General features: G+C 28.8%; 3 protein-coding genes and 2 pseudogenes across 5 annotated transcripts, besides 4 other annotated features; 2 read left to right on the forward strand and 3 right to left on the reverse strand.

Moving 5' to 3' along the window:
• Positions 1-54: part of a mobile genetic element that runs on past the window's edge.
• A 57-nt stretch (positions 55-111) lies between these two features.
• Positions 112-148: a mobile genetic element.
• A 1,176-nt stretch (positions 149-1,324) lies between these two features.
• Positions 1,325-1,362: a mobile genetic element.
• Positions 1,360-15,015: part of a mobile genetic element that runs on past the window's edge.
• Positions 2,041-5,132, forward strand: TVAGG3_0866780 (annotated as a pseudogene). The gene has a single exon. A coding segment is annotated over exon 1 (3,092 nt).
• Positions 5,631-7,150, forward strand: TVAGG3_0866790 (annotated as a pseudogene). The gene has a single exon. A coding segment is annotated over exon 1 (1,520 nt).
• On the reverse strand, positions 8,207-9,331 carry TVAGG3_0866800 (uncharacterized protein; the record flags this gene model as incomplete). The annotated part of the gene is made up of 1 exon (XM_051249890.1): positions 8,207-9,331. One exon carries the CDS (start codon positions 9,329-9,331, stop codon positions 8,207-8,209), a length of 1,125 nt encoding a protein of 374 aa, XP_051085365.1.
• Positions 9,750-10,519, reverse strand: TVAGG3_0866810 (Prim-pol domain family; the record flags this gene model as incomplete). Its single annotated transcript, XM_051249891.1, has 1 exon — positions 9,750-10,519. A coding segment is annotated over one exon (770 nt), but the record flags the coding sequence as incomplete, so codon positions are not given.
• On the reverse strand, positions 11,696-12,517 carry TVAGG3_0866820 (phage tail repeat-like family; the record flags this gene model as incomplete). Its single annotated transcript, XM_051249892.1, has 1 exon — positions 11,696-12,517. The coding sequence occupies one exon, from the start codon at positions 12,515-12,517 to the stop codon at positions 11,696-11,698; it is 822 nt and encodes a 273-aa protein (XP_051085367.1).

A 15,015-nucleotide genomic window follows, 5' to 3' on the forward strand; every position in this document is an offset into this window, starting at 1 on the left:
TGAATATCCCAGCTTCAGAATCAGAAGTACAGAAATCTCATGAAGAAAGATATAAAAATTATGTCTCAGAATCAACACAAAATTTATTAGATGGTGAAATAGACGAAACTGTAATAAACAGAAATTCATCAAAAGTGACAGCTCTCAATTTTTTGACATTTGTAAATTCTAAATTGAATGAGAAAAATGAAATAATACTAAGCATAATACAATATTCTAGATTTAATTATAATTAGGAAAAAGTTAGTTTTGAGAGTACTTTTCATAGGAATATAGAATGAAATCTTCTGAAAAATAATATCACATAAACTCATATTATTTTCTAATATATAACTATTTTATATAAAAATCAAATTCAATGATCTTAAAAGCGAAGGATAAACCTCAAAATTTACGAATATAATGAGTGGGAATATAATGCTTATCTATCATAAAACCATATGAATATCAATTTTTGCTTTACGCCTAATTTTTGACGACAATTAGCAAAAAATGTTAAATGTTAACACTCAGTCCATTTGAATATGAAAAATAAAATTGACTTTGATTAAATGTTTTTATTTATCATGCAATTCTTCTTGCGACCAAAGATTTGATAAAACTTCAAAAAATAAGATAGCTTAAAAAATAATATACGGTAGTGTTTTACTAATAGATCAATAGTATATAAATTCTATTAAAATGGATTTGATCCAAAAAAATATATAAATTTGATCATAAATAAAAACGTTTTAAATTACTTCTTCATTTAAATTATAACAATTATTTTTGGTTTTATATTTTTTTGGATCAAATCCATTTTAATAGAATTTATATACTATTCATCTATTAGTAAACACTACCGTATATTATTTTTTAAGCTATCTTATTTTTTGAAGTTTTATTCAAATCTTTGGTCGCAAGAAGAATTGCATGATAAATAAAAACATTTAATCAAAGTCAATTTTATTTTTCATATTCAAATGGACTGAGTGTTAACATTTAACATTTTTTGCTAATTGTCGTCAAAAATTAGGCGTAAAGCAAAAATTGATATTTCATATGGTTTTATGATAGATAAGCATTATATTCCCACTCATTATATTCGTAAATTTTGAGGTTTATCCTTCGCTTTTAAGATCATTGAATTTGATTTTTATATAAAATAGTTATATATTAGAAAATAATATGAGTTTATGTGATATTATTTTTCAGAAGATTTTGTGTTCTTCTTCAAAATTTTATTTTTTTATTAAAAAGAATCTTTACAAAATATACATTTACTTTAATTAATATTTAAAAACGTGCTCTATCAAAAGTTCCAAAAATTCAATATTTTAGCTTTTCTGAGGTGTCACTTTTGATGAATTTCTGTTTACAACAAAACACTTTCAGAAGAAGGTACTAAATTTATTCGTAAACATAAGTTACAATTTATTGATAATGAAGAATACCCCTGTATCTTACTTTCACCCCCTCTCGATTCTGAGAAATTCAAAAAAGCTCTTAAAAACGTGACATATGCAACTAATACGATTAAGAAAGAAGATCATGATATTTACACAAATTATTATTTAAATAAATGAACAGGTGTTGATAAAGTTTTTGATTTATTAGATAAAATATCAAAAGAAACCATTGGAACCTATAAAATTTTGTGTGATTGTGGTTTCATTATTGAAGATACCAATAATGTTTCATATGAAAGAACAGCACCGAAGGAAGACGAAGTGGAAAGGTCTATACCATTCGTTATTAAGAATATAAAAGATATGAAAACGTATAAGCATTATATTTATTCATTTATTTCAGAAAAAATGGAAGCAACCCATAAAACATCTTCTCATCATTTTATAGCTATTCATACATTCCTTTTCAAAGTTGTGAAATTAAATAAGACAGGAATTAGATTTAATGTATCAGGGTACGCATTCTTGAGTAAATTAAAATGTATTCGTCACGTCGCAGATGATAAAAATTTATGTGTTCTTAATTCATTTTATGGGCTTTAAAAAATAAACTTTATTTTTATTTATTTTTTAATTTTTTATTCTTACATAAATGAACAAAAACGGAACAGCTAAAATGAATGATAATCAAATTAGAGCAGAAGGTAGAAGGTTATTTAAACGCTTCTATAACATTCCTGATGGTGCTAATCCTAAAACTCGTAGAAGCTATTTAAATGAAGCAATAGATGCATATGAAGGGTTTGACATTTCATCAGAAAGTGAGAGATTAGCGAGAATGTTAAATGTTAATATTGATTTCTATTATTGTGATCCTCAACCAGAAGACGTGGACATAAATAAGGTAGACTTTCCATTAGTGGAATCAATAATGATAGATCCAGAATTTGAAACAGTAAATATTTTATTAACACAGAGTCCATGTGGAAAACTTCACGCTGACAGAATAACAGACGTTGAAGCACTCACCGGCTATAAAGTTTGTCCATATTGTAAAGAAGAAGTTTATTCTATCCGTGATGATCCAGAAAGGAAAAACCAAAGAAGATTTTTAAAGCATTGTGAGAAATGTAAAGAAAATAATGGAAGATTAATTCAAGACGTTCAGTTGCAAAAGACACAGCAACCATATGCACCACATATTACGAAATAGAAGATATATCAGTGGTTATTAGCTCACAATTTGCAGAAATATTATAAACCGACAAGATATTATATTACTTTTGACTTTGAAACATTAGAGACTAAAGAAGAATTACAACTTTCTGAGTGTGCAACTTTGAACGCTTACTTAAAACCATTCATGGTATCATCAACGGTTAAATTAAATGATAAAACATATACGAGGAATTTTTGCTTAACTTCGAGTGATTCTTTTATTTCTGATTGGATTGAGTTTTTATTTTCAACCTGTTCATTAGTTGTTGAATCAAATATAAGTCAATACAATGAATTATTGAAGTCGCAAACGGCTGGGACTTTGTCCCATACATTAAATGAAAAACAGAAGGAAGCATTTAAAGAACTTCTAGATGAGGAATTCAATAAAGTGAATATCATAGGTTTTAATTCGGGAAAGTTTGATTTAAATTTAATTCTTCGTGATTTAAACACTACAAAATGGAAAATAAAATCAATGCTGGGTTCATCTTCACAATTTAAGCAAATCATTGTAAAGAAAACAAACGTTCCATATGAATTGAGATTTATTGACATCAGAAATTATATAGCGGGTGGGACATTAGACCAATTCACTCAAGATTTCGGAAACAATAAATCACGTGTTAAATCCTTTTTCCCTTATCAATTCATCACATGGGAGAATTACGAAGAAGAATTATATAAAGTGGAACCATTCACGAAAGATTCATTTTATTCAGCATTAACCCAAGAAACTATATCAGATAGTGATTATCAAATATATCTCAATGATGCTAAAAATTTTAAGAATAGATTAGAATATTTTATTCATTATTGCAATAAAGATGTTGAAATTATGATTGACCCAATCGATAAAATTATTGAAGAAACATTTGTTTATAAAATTGACACGCTTCATAATCTTTCTTTATCATCGAATGCTTCAATGATTCGTTACGCTTTAGCATATAAAGACTTTAATCCTAATGAAAAATATCCTGAGGAAGAGATAGAATCAAGTTTTGAATTAACGAAAAAGTATTGGAAATATAAAATTGAATCATATAAGAAACAAGATGAAAAAGCAGAAAGGGATACTAAAAATAATGTTTCAATGGATGATTTTCAATACTATCACGATTTAATCCTTTCATCTAAATGCAAAATGTGTGGTAAAGCGTTTACATATGCAAATAAAACATTGGATAGAATCGATAATGAAAAACCACATACCAAAGAAAATTGTCAGTTAATGTGTTGTTATTGCAATGTCGTAAAATCAAATAAAGATGAAGATGTTCAACGTTTAAGAATCAATTTAAGAAATTATGCATTAAAAAATAATTTACCAATGACTTTAGATTCAGTTGAAGCTTATCACATTCTCCGTAATGGAATTACTGGTGGTTTATCAAATGTTCAACATAGAGTAAATCTTAAAGGAATCACACACATTAATAAACTTTCATATAATCCAGAAACTAAAACTGTATCAAATGAGGACACCACCAATTATGACTCATTTCGTTGGTGTTGATTTTAATTCATTATATCCTTCATCATTTTCATCTAATCCTCATGATTTCATTCAATATACTGACCATAAAATGTATATGCCGGGAAGATTGAATGGTGTTATCATTTGTGATACAGCAACAAAGAAAGCAAAAGCAGTGGGAATAATTAAGAAGAAAAATACTTTATTCGTGGCTGAAGTAAAGGGTCACATTGATGAAAATACATTAATGATTACATAAACTTTTTACCGATAATAAGAAACTTAGATATTATCACAGATGAAAAAACAATTGGCAGTTTTATGTATAATTACATGAAATCAAACAATTTACCAGTTGACCAGAAACAGAGGAAATTAACTCAGTTAGCATCAACACACAACCAATATCAACCATTTTCTTCTTATTATCTTTGGTATCTAATAGACAGATTTCATTTTATCATTGATGACATTCAATCAATTTTAACATTTACTAAAAACACTTGTTTTAATGAATTTGCGAACAAATTTATGAATGAAAGACAAAAGGCTGAATTAGAAGGAAATAAAAGAAAAAGTTTATTTTGCAAGATTTCACTTAATGGATCATATGGTTACGATGCAATGAATACACAAAATTACGCAAAGACTAAAATAATGAATGCACAGAAGGCACGCGTTGCATGTATGTCATATAAGTTTAAAAACATAAGAGAAATAGGTGAAGATACATATCAAGTGATGCTTAAAGATAGATTTTATAGATGTGATACATGTTTACAAGAGGCATTCTTCACTTTAGATAATGCTAAATACTGGTATTTGGTTTTCATTTATGATTTTATGTATAAATGCATGAATGTTAATCGTTTTCATTTCATTGAAGGTGATACTGATTCATCTTATTGGGCAATCGCTGGCGACCCAAATCTTCCTAACACTCAAGCATTTCAAGCAATTGTTACCGATAAACAATTTTATGATAAAAACATTTTCAAATTCGCACCATTTGATTTCTTCTGTTTTGATGAGAAATTTAAACCTAAATTAAAGAATAAAGCTGAAGAAAAAGCACATGAGAAGAAGTTATTGGGTTTAGCAATTGAGAAACAAGGTGATAACATGGTTGCTTTATGCCCTAAGTGTTATACATCATTCAACGGTTCAATTGATGGAAGTGATTTTAAAAAGATTGCACAAAAAATGAAAGGTGTTAGTTTACGACAAAATAAACAATTAACACCTAAAAATTATTTGGATATAAAATAAATGATAAAGTGATATTTGATGGTCAGAATATTAATTTACAACTTAAAAACGGGTCAATGACTCGCTTAACAATCGGTAAGACTGCATTAACAGGAGCACACACTAAGGCTGTATGTTGTGAAAATGGATGTTGTATGCCATTTATTTAATACAATTTAAAATTTTATTTTTAATAAAATGCCACAGAAGAGACAAAAGGAACCGTTAATGATGGTTTTGATACTATGATTCAAAGAGGCGGGCACCCTTAAAACACTTATTTTATTTTTATATAAATGAATAGCGCAGATTTAAAAAATTTAATTTATGATTTAGTACTTAATCAAAATTTTCTTACTTATTATGAATTAAAATCATATCTCCAAAAATATAATAAAAATATAACGGGTGATGATGTGGATTATTATTATCCGTATTATAAAAATGAAATTTTGAAATATCATGATAAAATAATTTCTAAAATTAAAGACAAAATTAAAAATAATGAATATACAAAGGAAAAAACTAAATCACAACTTAAACAATTGAAAGATTTCAAAAATAAAGTATTAACAGAAGAAGATATTGATGAATTATATAAATTATATAATCATGAGCCGCAAAAAACAAAGGAACAAAAACAAAAGGTGCAAAACACCCAGGTCCTTCAGACCATAAATGAAGCACAAGCTTTAATTTATGATTCATTAGTTAAACCATATTCAGCCCGACTTTTAAATGAAGATCAACTTTTGGAATTCATCCTTCAACATAAACTCGAAGCGGGAAAGTATATCAAACCTTTATATACAGCATATTTAAAACAAATGAATAGAATACATCCAGAATTAATGAAGGGGGGAATGAAATCCAAAATCAAAGCAGATAAAATTAAACCACTTGCAACACCAAAACCTCCAACGACAGTACCTCCTCCTCCTTCAGTTAATCCTTCATCATTCACTTTATTATATCCATTTCAAACATTAAAGAAGCAAAAAGATTTTAAAAGGATTTCAAGATATTAAATAAACCAATTGACCCGAAAAATTCAACCGTTAAAGGAAAAATTTAGTCGCCTTCATTTGCTCCATATCCATATTCATACGAAATCGATCATCTGGAATATTCAAAAGGAAACGTTACTTATTTATTTGCCATTAACATTAACACTAGATATTTATATTGCATTCCAGTGAAAGGGAAAACAGAACAGGAAACAAGAAGGGCTATACAATACTTACTAGATCATGAAAGAGTAGATAATATCAGGGGTGATGGTGATAAAGGATTTCAGGCAGCTATGGCTCATTATTTCCCACAAATTAATTTTTTCTTTTCATCCTCTCCATATACGTTTCATAATAAAATAGTTGATGCGGTAATGAGAACTCTTAGAGATGCGTTAGGGGTTAACGGTCAGATATACTGGGATGGAAATCATGACTCCATCATACAACAGTTAGTATATTATTACAATAATACATGGCATAGAACTATAAACATGAAACCGGTGGAAATGAAAAATGATATTTCAAAAGAATGGGAATATATTAGAAAGCAAATGGAAAGGTTGAATGATGTTAAACGTGAACAAATTAATTCGGGGCTCATGAATTTTAAACAAGGGGATAAAGTTTTGATTCATCTCGATTATGGAAAAACTGATAAATCAATGACAAAAAGAAGACGAAGATTTGACACAATAGCTGAATTTGTTAGATATATTAACGGCAATGCATTAGTTGAAGTTGACAATAAATTAATAGAAATTCCGATTTATTTTATTACTCCATTATATTTAAATAATATTTAATTTTTTTTATTTCGTAAGAAATGAGTGACAACAAAGCAGCCAAGAGTCCAGACAATGAATATAAAAAGAAACTAAACAGATTAAATCAAAAATATGCTATTACAAAAAGAAGCCGCAATGCGGTGGGGCTGAAAAGATAAAGAGAGGAAAGAAATAATCGAAAAATTAGAAACTTACCGTTCAATCCTTAAAACTGAGTGAAGCAAAAATAAAAGAATTTAATAGAATAAATAAATTGATTGGGAAGAGATGAATTTAATAAAGATGAATTTTTAAACTCTATCCCAAATTTAATTTTTATTCCTCTTCGACAACATCTCTTCGAGGAGACGCCGAACCCTTCCTGGTTCTTCTTTCCATCATTACTGCATAACCGCATCTTCTCGGTTTTCGTGGTTTGTTGTTTTTAATTAGTTCTTGCATCATTTTTATCATTTCCTCCCTTGTTATGATTCGTGGTAAATTTTGAGCTTGTGGGGTATCCATTTATATAATAAATAAAATTTTGTTATCAGTTATTTTATCGTTAATGGTTTTAGGTTATTCAATAATGAATTATTTTTGAATAACTGAAAGTGTCACTACGTCACCATGTCACCAGGTTAATTAACTTCTCTTAAAAATGATGACAACATGACATTTTGACAACAGGTACGAAAGGAGGAAGGCATTTATGAATTATTTTTGAATAACTGAAAGTGTCACTACGTCACCATGTCACCAGGTTAATTAACTTCTCTTAAAAATGATGACAACATGACATTTTGACAACAGGTACGAAAGGAGGAAGGCATTTATGAATTATTTTTGAATAACTGAAAGTGTCACTACGTCACCATGTCACCAGGTTAATTAACTTCTCTTAAAAATGATGACAACATGACATTTTGACAACAGGTACGAAAGGAGGAAGGCATTTATGAATTATTTTTGAATAACTGAAAGTGTCACCACGTCACCATGTCACCAGGTTAATTAACTTCTCTTAAAAATGATGACAACATGACATTTTGACAACACAGCAGGATTAATGCAAAAATAAATTCCAATCATACTTTATAAAGCTTCATTTACAGGTATTTCATCATCAGTAAATGAATCCTCATTATCGTTTGGTTCAACCTGTTTATATAATCCTTTCATTTCTTCTTTCAAAACATAACACCATGTCTGTTTACCATCTATTTTTCTTTGTTTCCTTTCATATTTATCCTTAATGCTCATTTGAAAGTTTTTGTCTTTCATGTCTGATGGTTTGCAGAATAGAGCATTTTTACACGTCATACCTGCACACAATTCATCATAATGTGTATTTATCCATACATCTAAAGGATTTGTTGATAATTCAATTAAATCTTGTTTGGCTTCAGTCATCGGAATGATTCGTACGTTAAACGATGAAAGGTCATATTGCATAAAATACGTCAGTAAATTATCATAAAATTCCTTAGTGCATGAATCCATTAAATTCTTGAAATAATCAAATTGACCCTTGAATTTACCATTAACTCTTAAAACTACGTATCTTCTGTCTCCAACTTCAATTTTGACAGGGTAGACGTTATTAGTTACCAAAATGAAATTGGCAACATTCTGAGCAGTTCTTCTGGGTTGATTCTTTTCATTAATTCTTATTTGATTATCCGTAATAATTGATTTCAAAGCGTTGAAGTTTGCGAGTCTATCTTCACCTACATTCTTGAGTTCATTAAGTACAAGAAACATTTTATTCTCAACTACTGAATTGAAATTACCCGTTAGCTCACCTATTTCGGTAATGTTTTTGCATGAATAACCAGCGAGAAGTTCAGAAATAATGTCTGTAAATCTGTTTTTACCTGTTCCCTGAAGTCCTTTCAAAATAATTGCTGTTTCATTCTTGATTCCAGGATGTTGAATCATTGATGCAATCCAGCCGAGTAGGTATTTATACACTTCATCGTTATTATCACAAATGGCTTCTTTAATGAAATTCATAAACATCTCAATTTTTGAGTAATCTGGTTTTTCGAGAACGTTGTATTTATAACCCTGAAACGTTGAGAAAACATCTGGAGAATCAGATTTAAAGCAAACACCCTTAACGGTTAATGAAGACAATTGATTTAATAGTACGTCCCATGCTGTTATGGTTTTACCTTCTTCTTTAAATAATTTAATCATTTTGAGTGACTCTTTCATGTTTGATTGAAGAACGAATGATATTTGATTCATTTTGTCGTGGATATTATAGTCCTTTTGAATGAAATATTTATTTCCACAATCTACAAAACGGATTACACGTGATAAATCCTCAATTACTTCAGAACTGTTTTTATACTGATGATTTTCAGCCTTGCGTCTAATATCTGTTATCAAAAACGAGTCATCAAGTTTGATATCAAATGTTATTTTTGGATTACGCAATAAAGGTAAAACGTATTCATCATAATATTCCTTTTGGTATAGTTTTAGAATCTTCACTAAAACAAATGGAGAAGTCATTAAATGAGCATATCTACTACGTGCTTTTTCAAAATTACTTTTTGCATTTTCAGTTAAATTGCAGAAGTTATAAACGTTATCGTATGCTTCATTAATTAAATGATTAGGTAACGAATTAATAGCTTGAAACAGTGTGAATAATGTAACTTCTTTTTCTAAATTCATGTTTCCACCGTCATTATGTACTTCAAAATCACTAATACCATCGACTATGCTTTGAGCTAGTTTATCGTCAATGTTTACATCTTTGTTTTCATTCATGATAGTCTTTATTTCTTCATTCTTCTGTTCAACTCTTACCTTAATATTCAAATCATTTAATAAATCATTCACTGTTCTGGTTAATGTTGAATCGTAACTTCCACGAATGAATGAGTATGTATTGATTGGTTCTGTTGCATTCTTGCGAACTCTTGAATCAGCCATAACTACTAAAGAACGCTTTGAATCATCCATAGAAGTCATTATGTCAATATCATAATCATTGCAAGAATAACATTTAATCATTCTGTTCGAAACTGAATAGAAGAAATTAGTGTTGCAATAAATGTGAAGACCTCCTGAAGCGGTTTTAACGATAACATCTTTATCCGAAAGTTTTGATAAAATATCTTTTCTAACTGTTTCTTTAAGTTCATCATTGTACGATTTATTGATATCAACATCTATAATCGTTAAATTTGAAATTTTATTTACTAATAAAGCCATACCAGTTTTCCTTCCTCTTCCTCCATCGTGTTTGAGGTAGTTATGCAAATCAATCTTGTTTTCACCAATTCTTTCGTTGAGGGTTTTAGTTTCTGCCACAACTAATTCCTCAGCTAATGAATCAATAACTTTTTCATCAGAAATGATAAAGTTGCTGTTGTTGTTTGTTGCTGTCATTTATATAGGAATAAAAAATAAAAATAATTTTAAAACTAACTTTATTTTTGGACTGCATCAAATTTCCTGGACTGTTGTCAAAATGTCATGTTGTCAGTAATTTTAAGAGAAGTTAATTAACCTGGTGACATGGTGACGTGGTGACACCTTCAGTTATTCAAAAATAATTAATTATTGAATAACCTAAAAACATTTACGAAAAAATTAATGAAAACATTAACGTAAACATAAACGATAAAATTTATTTCCGGGAATGTTGTCAAAATGTCATGTTGTCAGTAATTTTAAGAGAAGTTAATTAACCTGGTGACATGGTGACGTGGTGACACCTTCAGTTATTCAAAAATAATTAATTATTGAATAACCTAAAAAACATTTACGAAAAAATTAATGAAAACATTAACGTAAACATAAACGATAAAATTTATTTCCGGGAATGTTGTCAAAATGTCATGTTGTCAGTAATTTTAAGAGAAGTTAATTAACCTGGTGACATGGTGACGTGGTGACACCTTCAGTTATTCAAAAATAATTAATTATTGAATAACCTAAAAACATTTACGAAAAAATTAATGAAAACATTAACGTAAACATAAACGATAAAATTTATTTCCGGGAATGTTGTCAAAATGTCATGTTGTCAGTAATTTTAAGAGAAGTTAATTAACCTGGTGACATGGTGACGTGGTGACACCTTCAGTTATTCAAAAATAATTAATTATTGAATAACCTAAAAACATTTACGAAAAAATTAATGAAAACATTAACGTAAACATAAACGATAAAATTTATTTCCGGGAATGTTGTCAAAATGTCATGTTGTCAGTAATTTTAAGAGAAGTTAATTAACCTGGTGACATGGTGATCGTGGTGACACCTTCAGTTATTCAAAAATAATTAATTATTGAATAACCTAAAAACATTACGAAAAAATTAATGAAAACATTAACGTAAACATAAACGATAAAATTTATTTCCGGGAATGTTGTCAAAATGTCATGTTGTCAGTAATTTTAAGAGAAGTTAATTAACCTGGTGACATGGTGACGTGGTGACACCTTCAGTTATTCAAAAATAATTAATTATTGAATAACCTAAAAACCATTAACGATAAAATATATTTCTGCAGTTCATCCATTACTTCATTACCTAATTAATTACAGACATAAAATATATTTAGTTCATTCGGTACCATGCAAATACAGTCACAAATGGTGGCATGTAATCTTTACCCAAGCCTGTTGGATTTGTTGTGAAAGTATGGACATGATTTCCTCCTGGTTCAGTTGGTCGAAAAATCTTTTTTGCTGCATTGTTATAAGATGGAGATAAAACGTCATTGCCAGCTTCATACTCTGAGTTGTATAATGGGTGGTCTCTTAATGAGTGGCTATGGTCGCCAGAAAAGTTTGTCGTTCCTGTATGAGTGTGCGGTGGAAGGTTTGCTTCTTTAATTTTCTTCGAACCTCCTGTTTGCTTTGAATATCTAGCACAGTATAAGAATTTATCTACAATCTGCTTCCACGTACCAAAACCCAGAACTGTTGCGGGATTTGTTGAGTTCATTGACGTATAAATAGAACCAACAGGATATAATGTTTGAAGTATTTCATTTTTCATGCTTGTAATCACATCATTTACTTCCGACTTCTTTGCATAATTTTCATCAACATAAGTTTTATCTGCTTTAAGGTCTAAACATCCTGAAACCCATCCTGTATCAGCTTTAACTTTAAAAGTCTCCGATGTCCATTCATGATACCATTCAACCTTTTCTTTAATTTCATTATCTTTTTCATCAACATAAGTTTTATCTGCTTTAAGGTCTAAACATCCTGAAACCCATCCTGTATCAGCTTTAACTTTAAAAGTCTCCGATGTCCATTCATGATACCATTCAACCTTTTCTTTAATTTCATTATCTTTTTCATCAACATAAACCAAATTTGCCTTCTTATTTAATTCACTATCCACATATTCCTTATCCACCTTCTTCATTATGTCGTTTAGGAAACCTTCTATGAATTCCTCATTTAAATTAAATCTTCCAATCTTCAAAACTTTAGGAAATGCATTTAATGCGTAATATCTCTGTTCTTCTGGTGGAATTGATGTTATATCATCCGTTATTCCTTTAATTTTTGAATTCATAAATAAAATTTCTTTTATATTTGATATCACTGCACCACCTTTGCAAACGAATTCGAAATGGTCATTTTTCAATACTATCTCCAAATCTCCATATTTCAACCTTTGCGTTTGTTCTGCCGTCTTTGAATTATATGCATATATGGCGTATGTAATTTTCTGAAGGACCTGGGCGCTTTGCGCCTTAAGTTGCTGTTGTTTAATCATTTATTACGATTTAAAAATAAATATTTAATCCGTTATCTCATCAGCTATTTTCTCTATTTGAAATTGCCATAATATTTCATTCATAAATTCTAAATCACAATCAAATAGGTCAGTTATTTTAAATTTAATATTTGATAAATCTTTTGAATGAAGAATAAATGAATTCCCGGATAATTGAAACGGATATGATAAAGAAAATGTGTTTAAGTTGATGGATAAAATGTTTTGTATTGATGGGTAAGAGTTAGGGTCTAATGTTTGATGTGAAAATCTCATTGGGGTATTAACTTTATCACATTTGATTAAAATGAAATTGGAACCAGTGTCAGAATACAAAACATCCCCAACATCTTTTTCAAAATTTAATATCCCCAACAATGAACGAAGATGAGGAGTACAAAATTTAATTTTCAGCGGGAATTTAATAAGGTTATTTATTTCATCAAGTTCAAAAAGTTTATCGGGTTTTGATTTAAAATTTTCTTCATACCATATGATAAATGATTCATTTAAATAACTTAAAATCATGTTAATATCCCATTTCGCTATCACATTATTTATATACATATCATACGTTTTTTCAAGTCATCTTTAATAAATGATATATAATCTGAAGGGTCTAAAAGAATGGGATTAAATTTACCACTCACAGAAACGAGAGTAACATTATAAATTCCGCTAACTGTTAAATTTAATTCACAGCTATTATTCGAAATAATATTGATAATTGACATTTTTATTACGATTAAAAATATGGTAAAGCGTTATTTTCCAGTGATAAATAAAACTAGAATAAGATTACCTCAAGAATTCATAAATTCAACGAATAAGAAATTCATTCATGTTATAAATTTTAGTGTTTTTCAGAAAATATGAGTCAGTGTCATATTCATCAACAGGTTATATTTCACTTCATTCAAATTTAGTTCAATCAAACCCATATAATGACCATTTCATAAGATTTTCAGATGGTATTAAAAATGTAATTGATAGATTAAAATATGAACAGATTGACAATATCGAATTTTTGGAATTTTGGTTTAAATATCCCGATGGAAAAAAGATTGAAGTTAAAGATAAAGCTGATACTATAACAAAAACAATTACAATGACCGATCCGGATAGTGGGGAACAAAAGAAATAAAACAAACGATAGAAAACTGGTGAAAGGTCAATTATTATTGATTATGATTCAAAGGATTATTATTCGATAATGTTAATGCTTGAATATTAAATAGCCTTAACAAAGAATTTTTCAAGTGATATTTTATATTCATCAACTATTTTATTATAAATATCATTATATGTTAAATGAAGTTCAGTTGTTGTTCCGTTCTTTGATATCTTAATTGTGCTAATATCCTTTATAGGATTTATTTTTGCAACTGTTCCGCAGCATGAAACCTCATCATCTATGAAAAATTGAATCTTAACGTCTGAATCTTGAACATCACAAAGAATGGCGATAATGTAAATTAATGATTCATAAGGTAAAAATAATTAAACCAGATTGGTCAATTAAATTTATTATTGAATCATAATTATTAATTATATATCACGGTAAATTTTCATTAATTCAGAATTAATGTCTATTTTATATGGGTTCTCGATGTTTGATGAAAAGGTGGGGGTATGTTGGATAAGTAGGAATTTCAGCAGGTTCTTTACCGGGTTCAGATAAAATGATTGGGTCTCCATCTTCTTTATTTTGCTCCTCCTCCTTTTTCGGTAAGTCACGAGTTAATAAATTGGTTGAGTTGCTGACCTTGTTAATTCAGGGCTAACATTAACTTTAACATTTTGAATAATTCGTGATTTATCATCATTTACGTTATAACCAACCGTAATCTCTGCTTTTGCGTTAGTGTTCTTTTGACTAGTGAAACGTCTTCTCATTTATATTCGAATAAAAAAAATATATTTAAACTTTTATTTTGCTGGAAGTTTTGAATCTATTATTCCCTGTATTTGTTCTTGAAGTTGATTTTTAGCTGGTTCATTGTAATTAATAGACCTAATATATTCATTAATTGCATTCTTATAATCATCTGATTTCTCAAATTTTCTTTTATCTAATTCCTTAACTAAATCATAAGTTAAACCTCGTTGCTGATATAATGGTTTCTTAATTAAATCTTTGA

The sequence above is a fragment of the Trichomonas vaginalis genome, chromosome VI (genome assembly GCF_026262505.1).
Source record: "Trichomonas vaginalis G3 chromosome VI, whole genome shotgun sequence".
Lineage (NCBI taxonomy): Eukaryota > Parabasalia > Trichomonadida > Trichomonadidae > Trichomonas > Trichomonas vaginalis.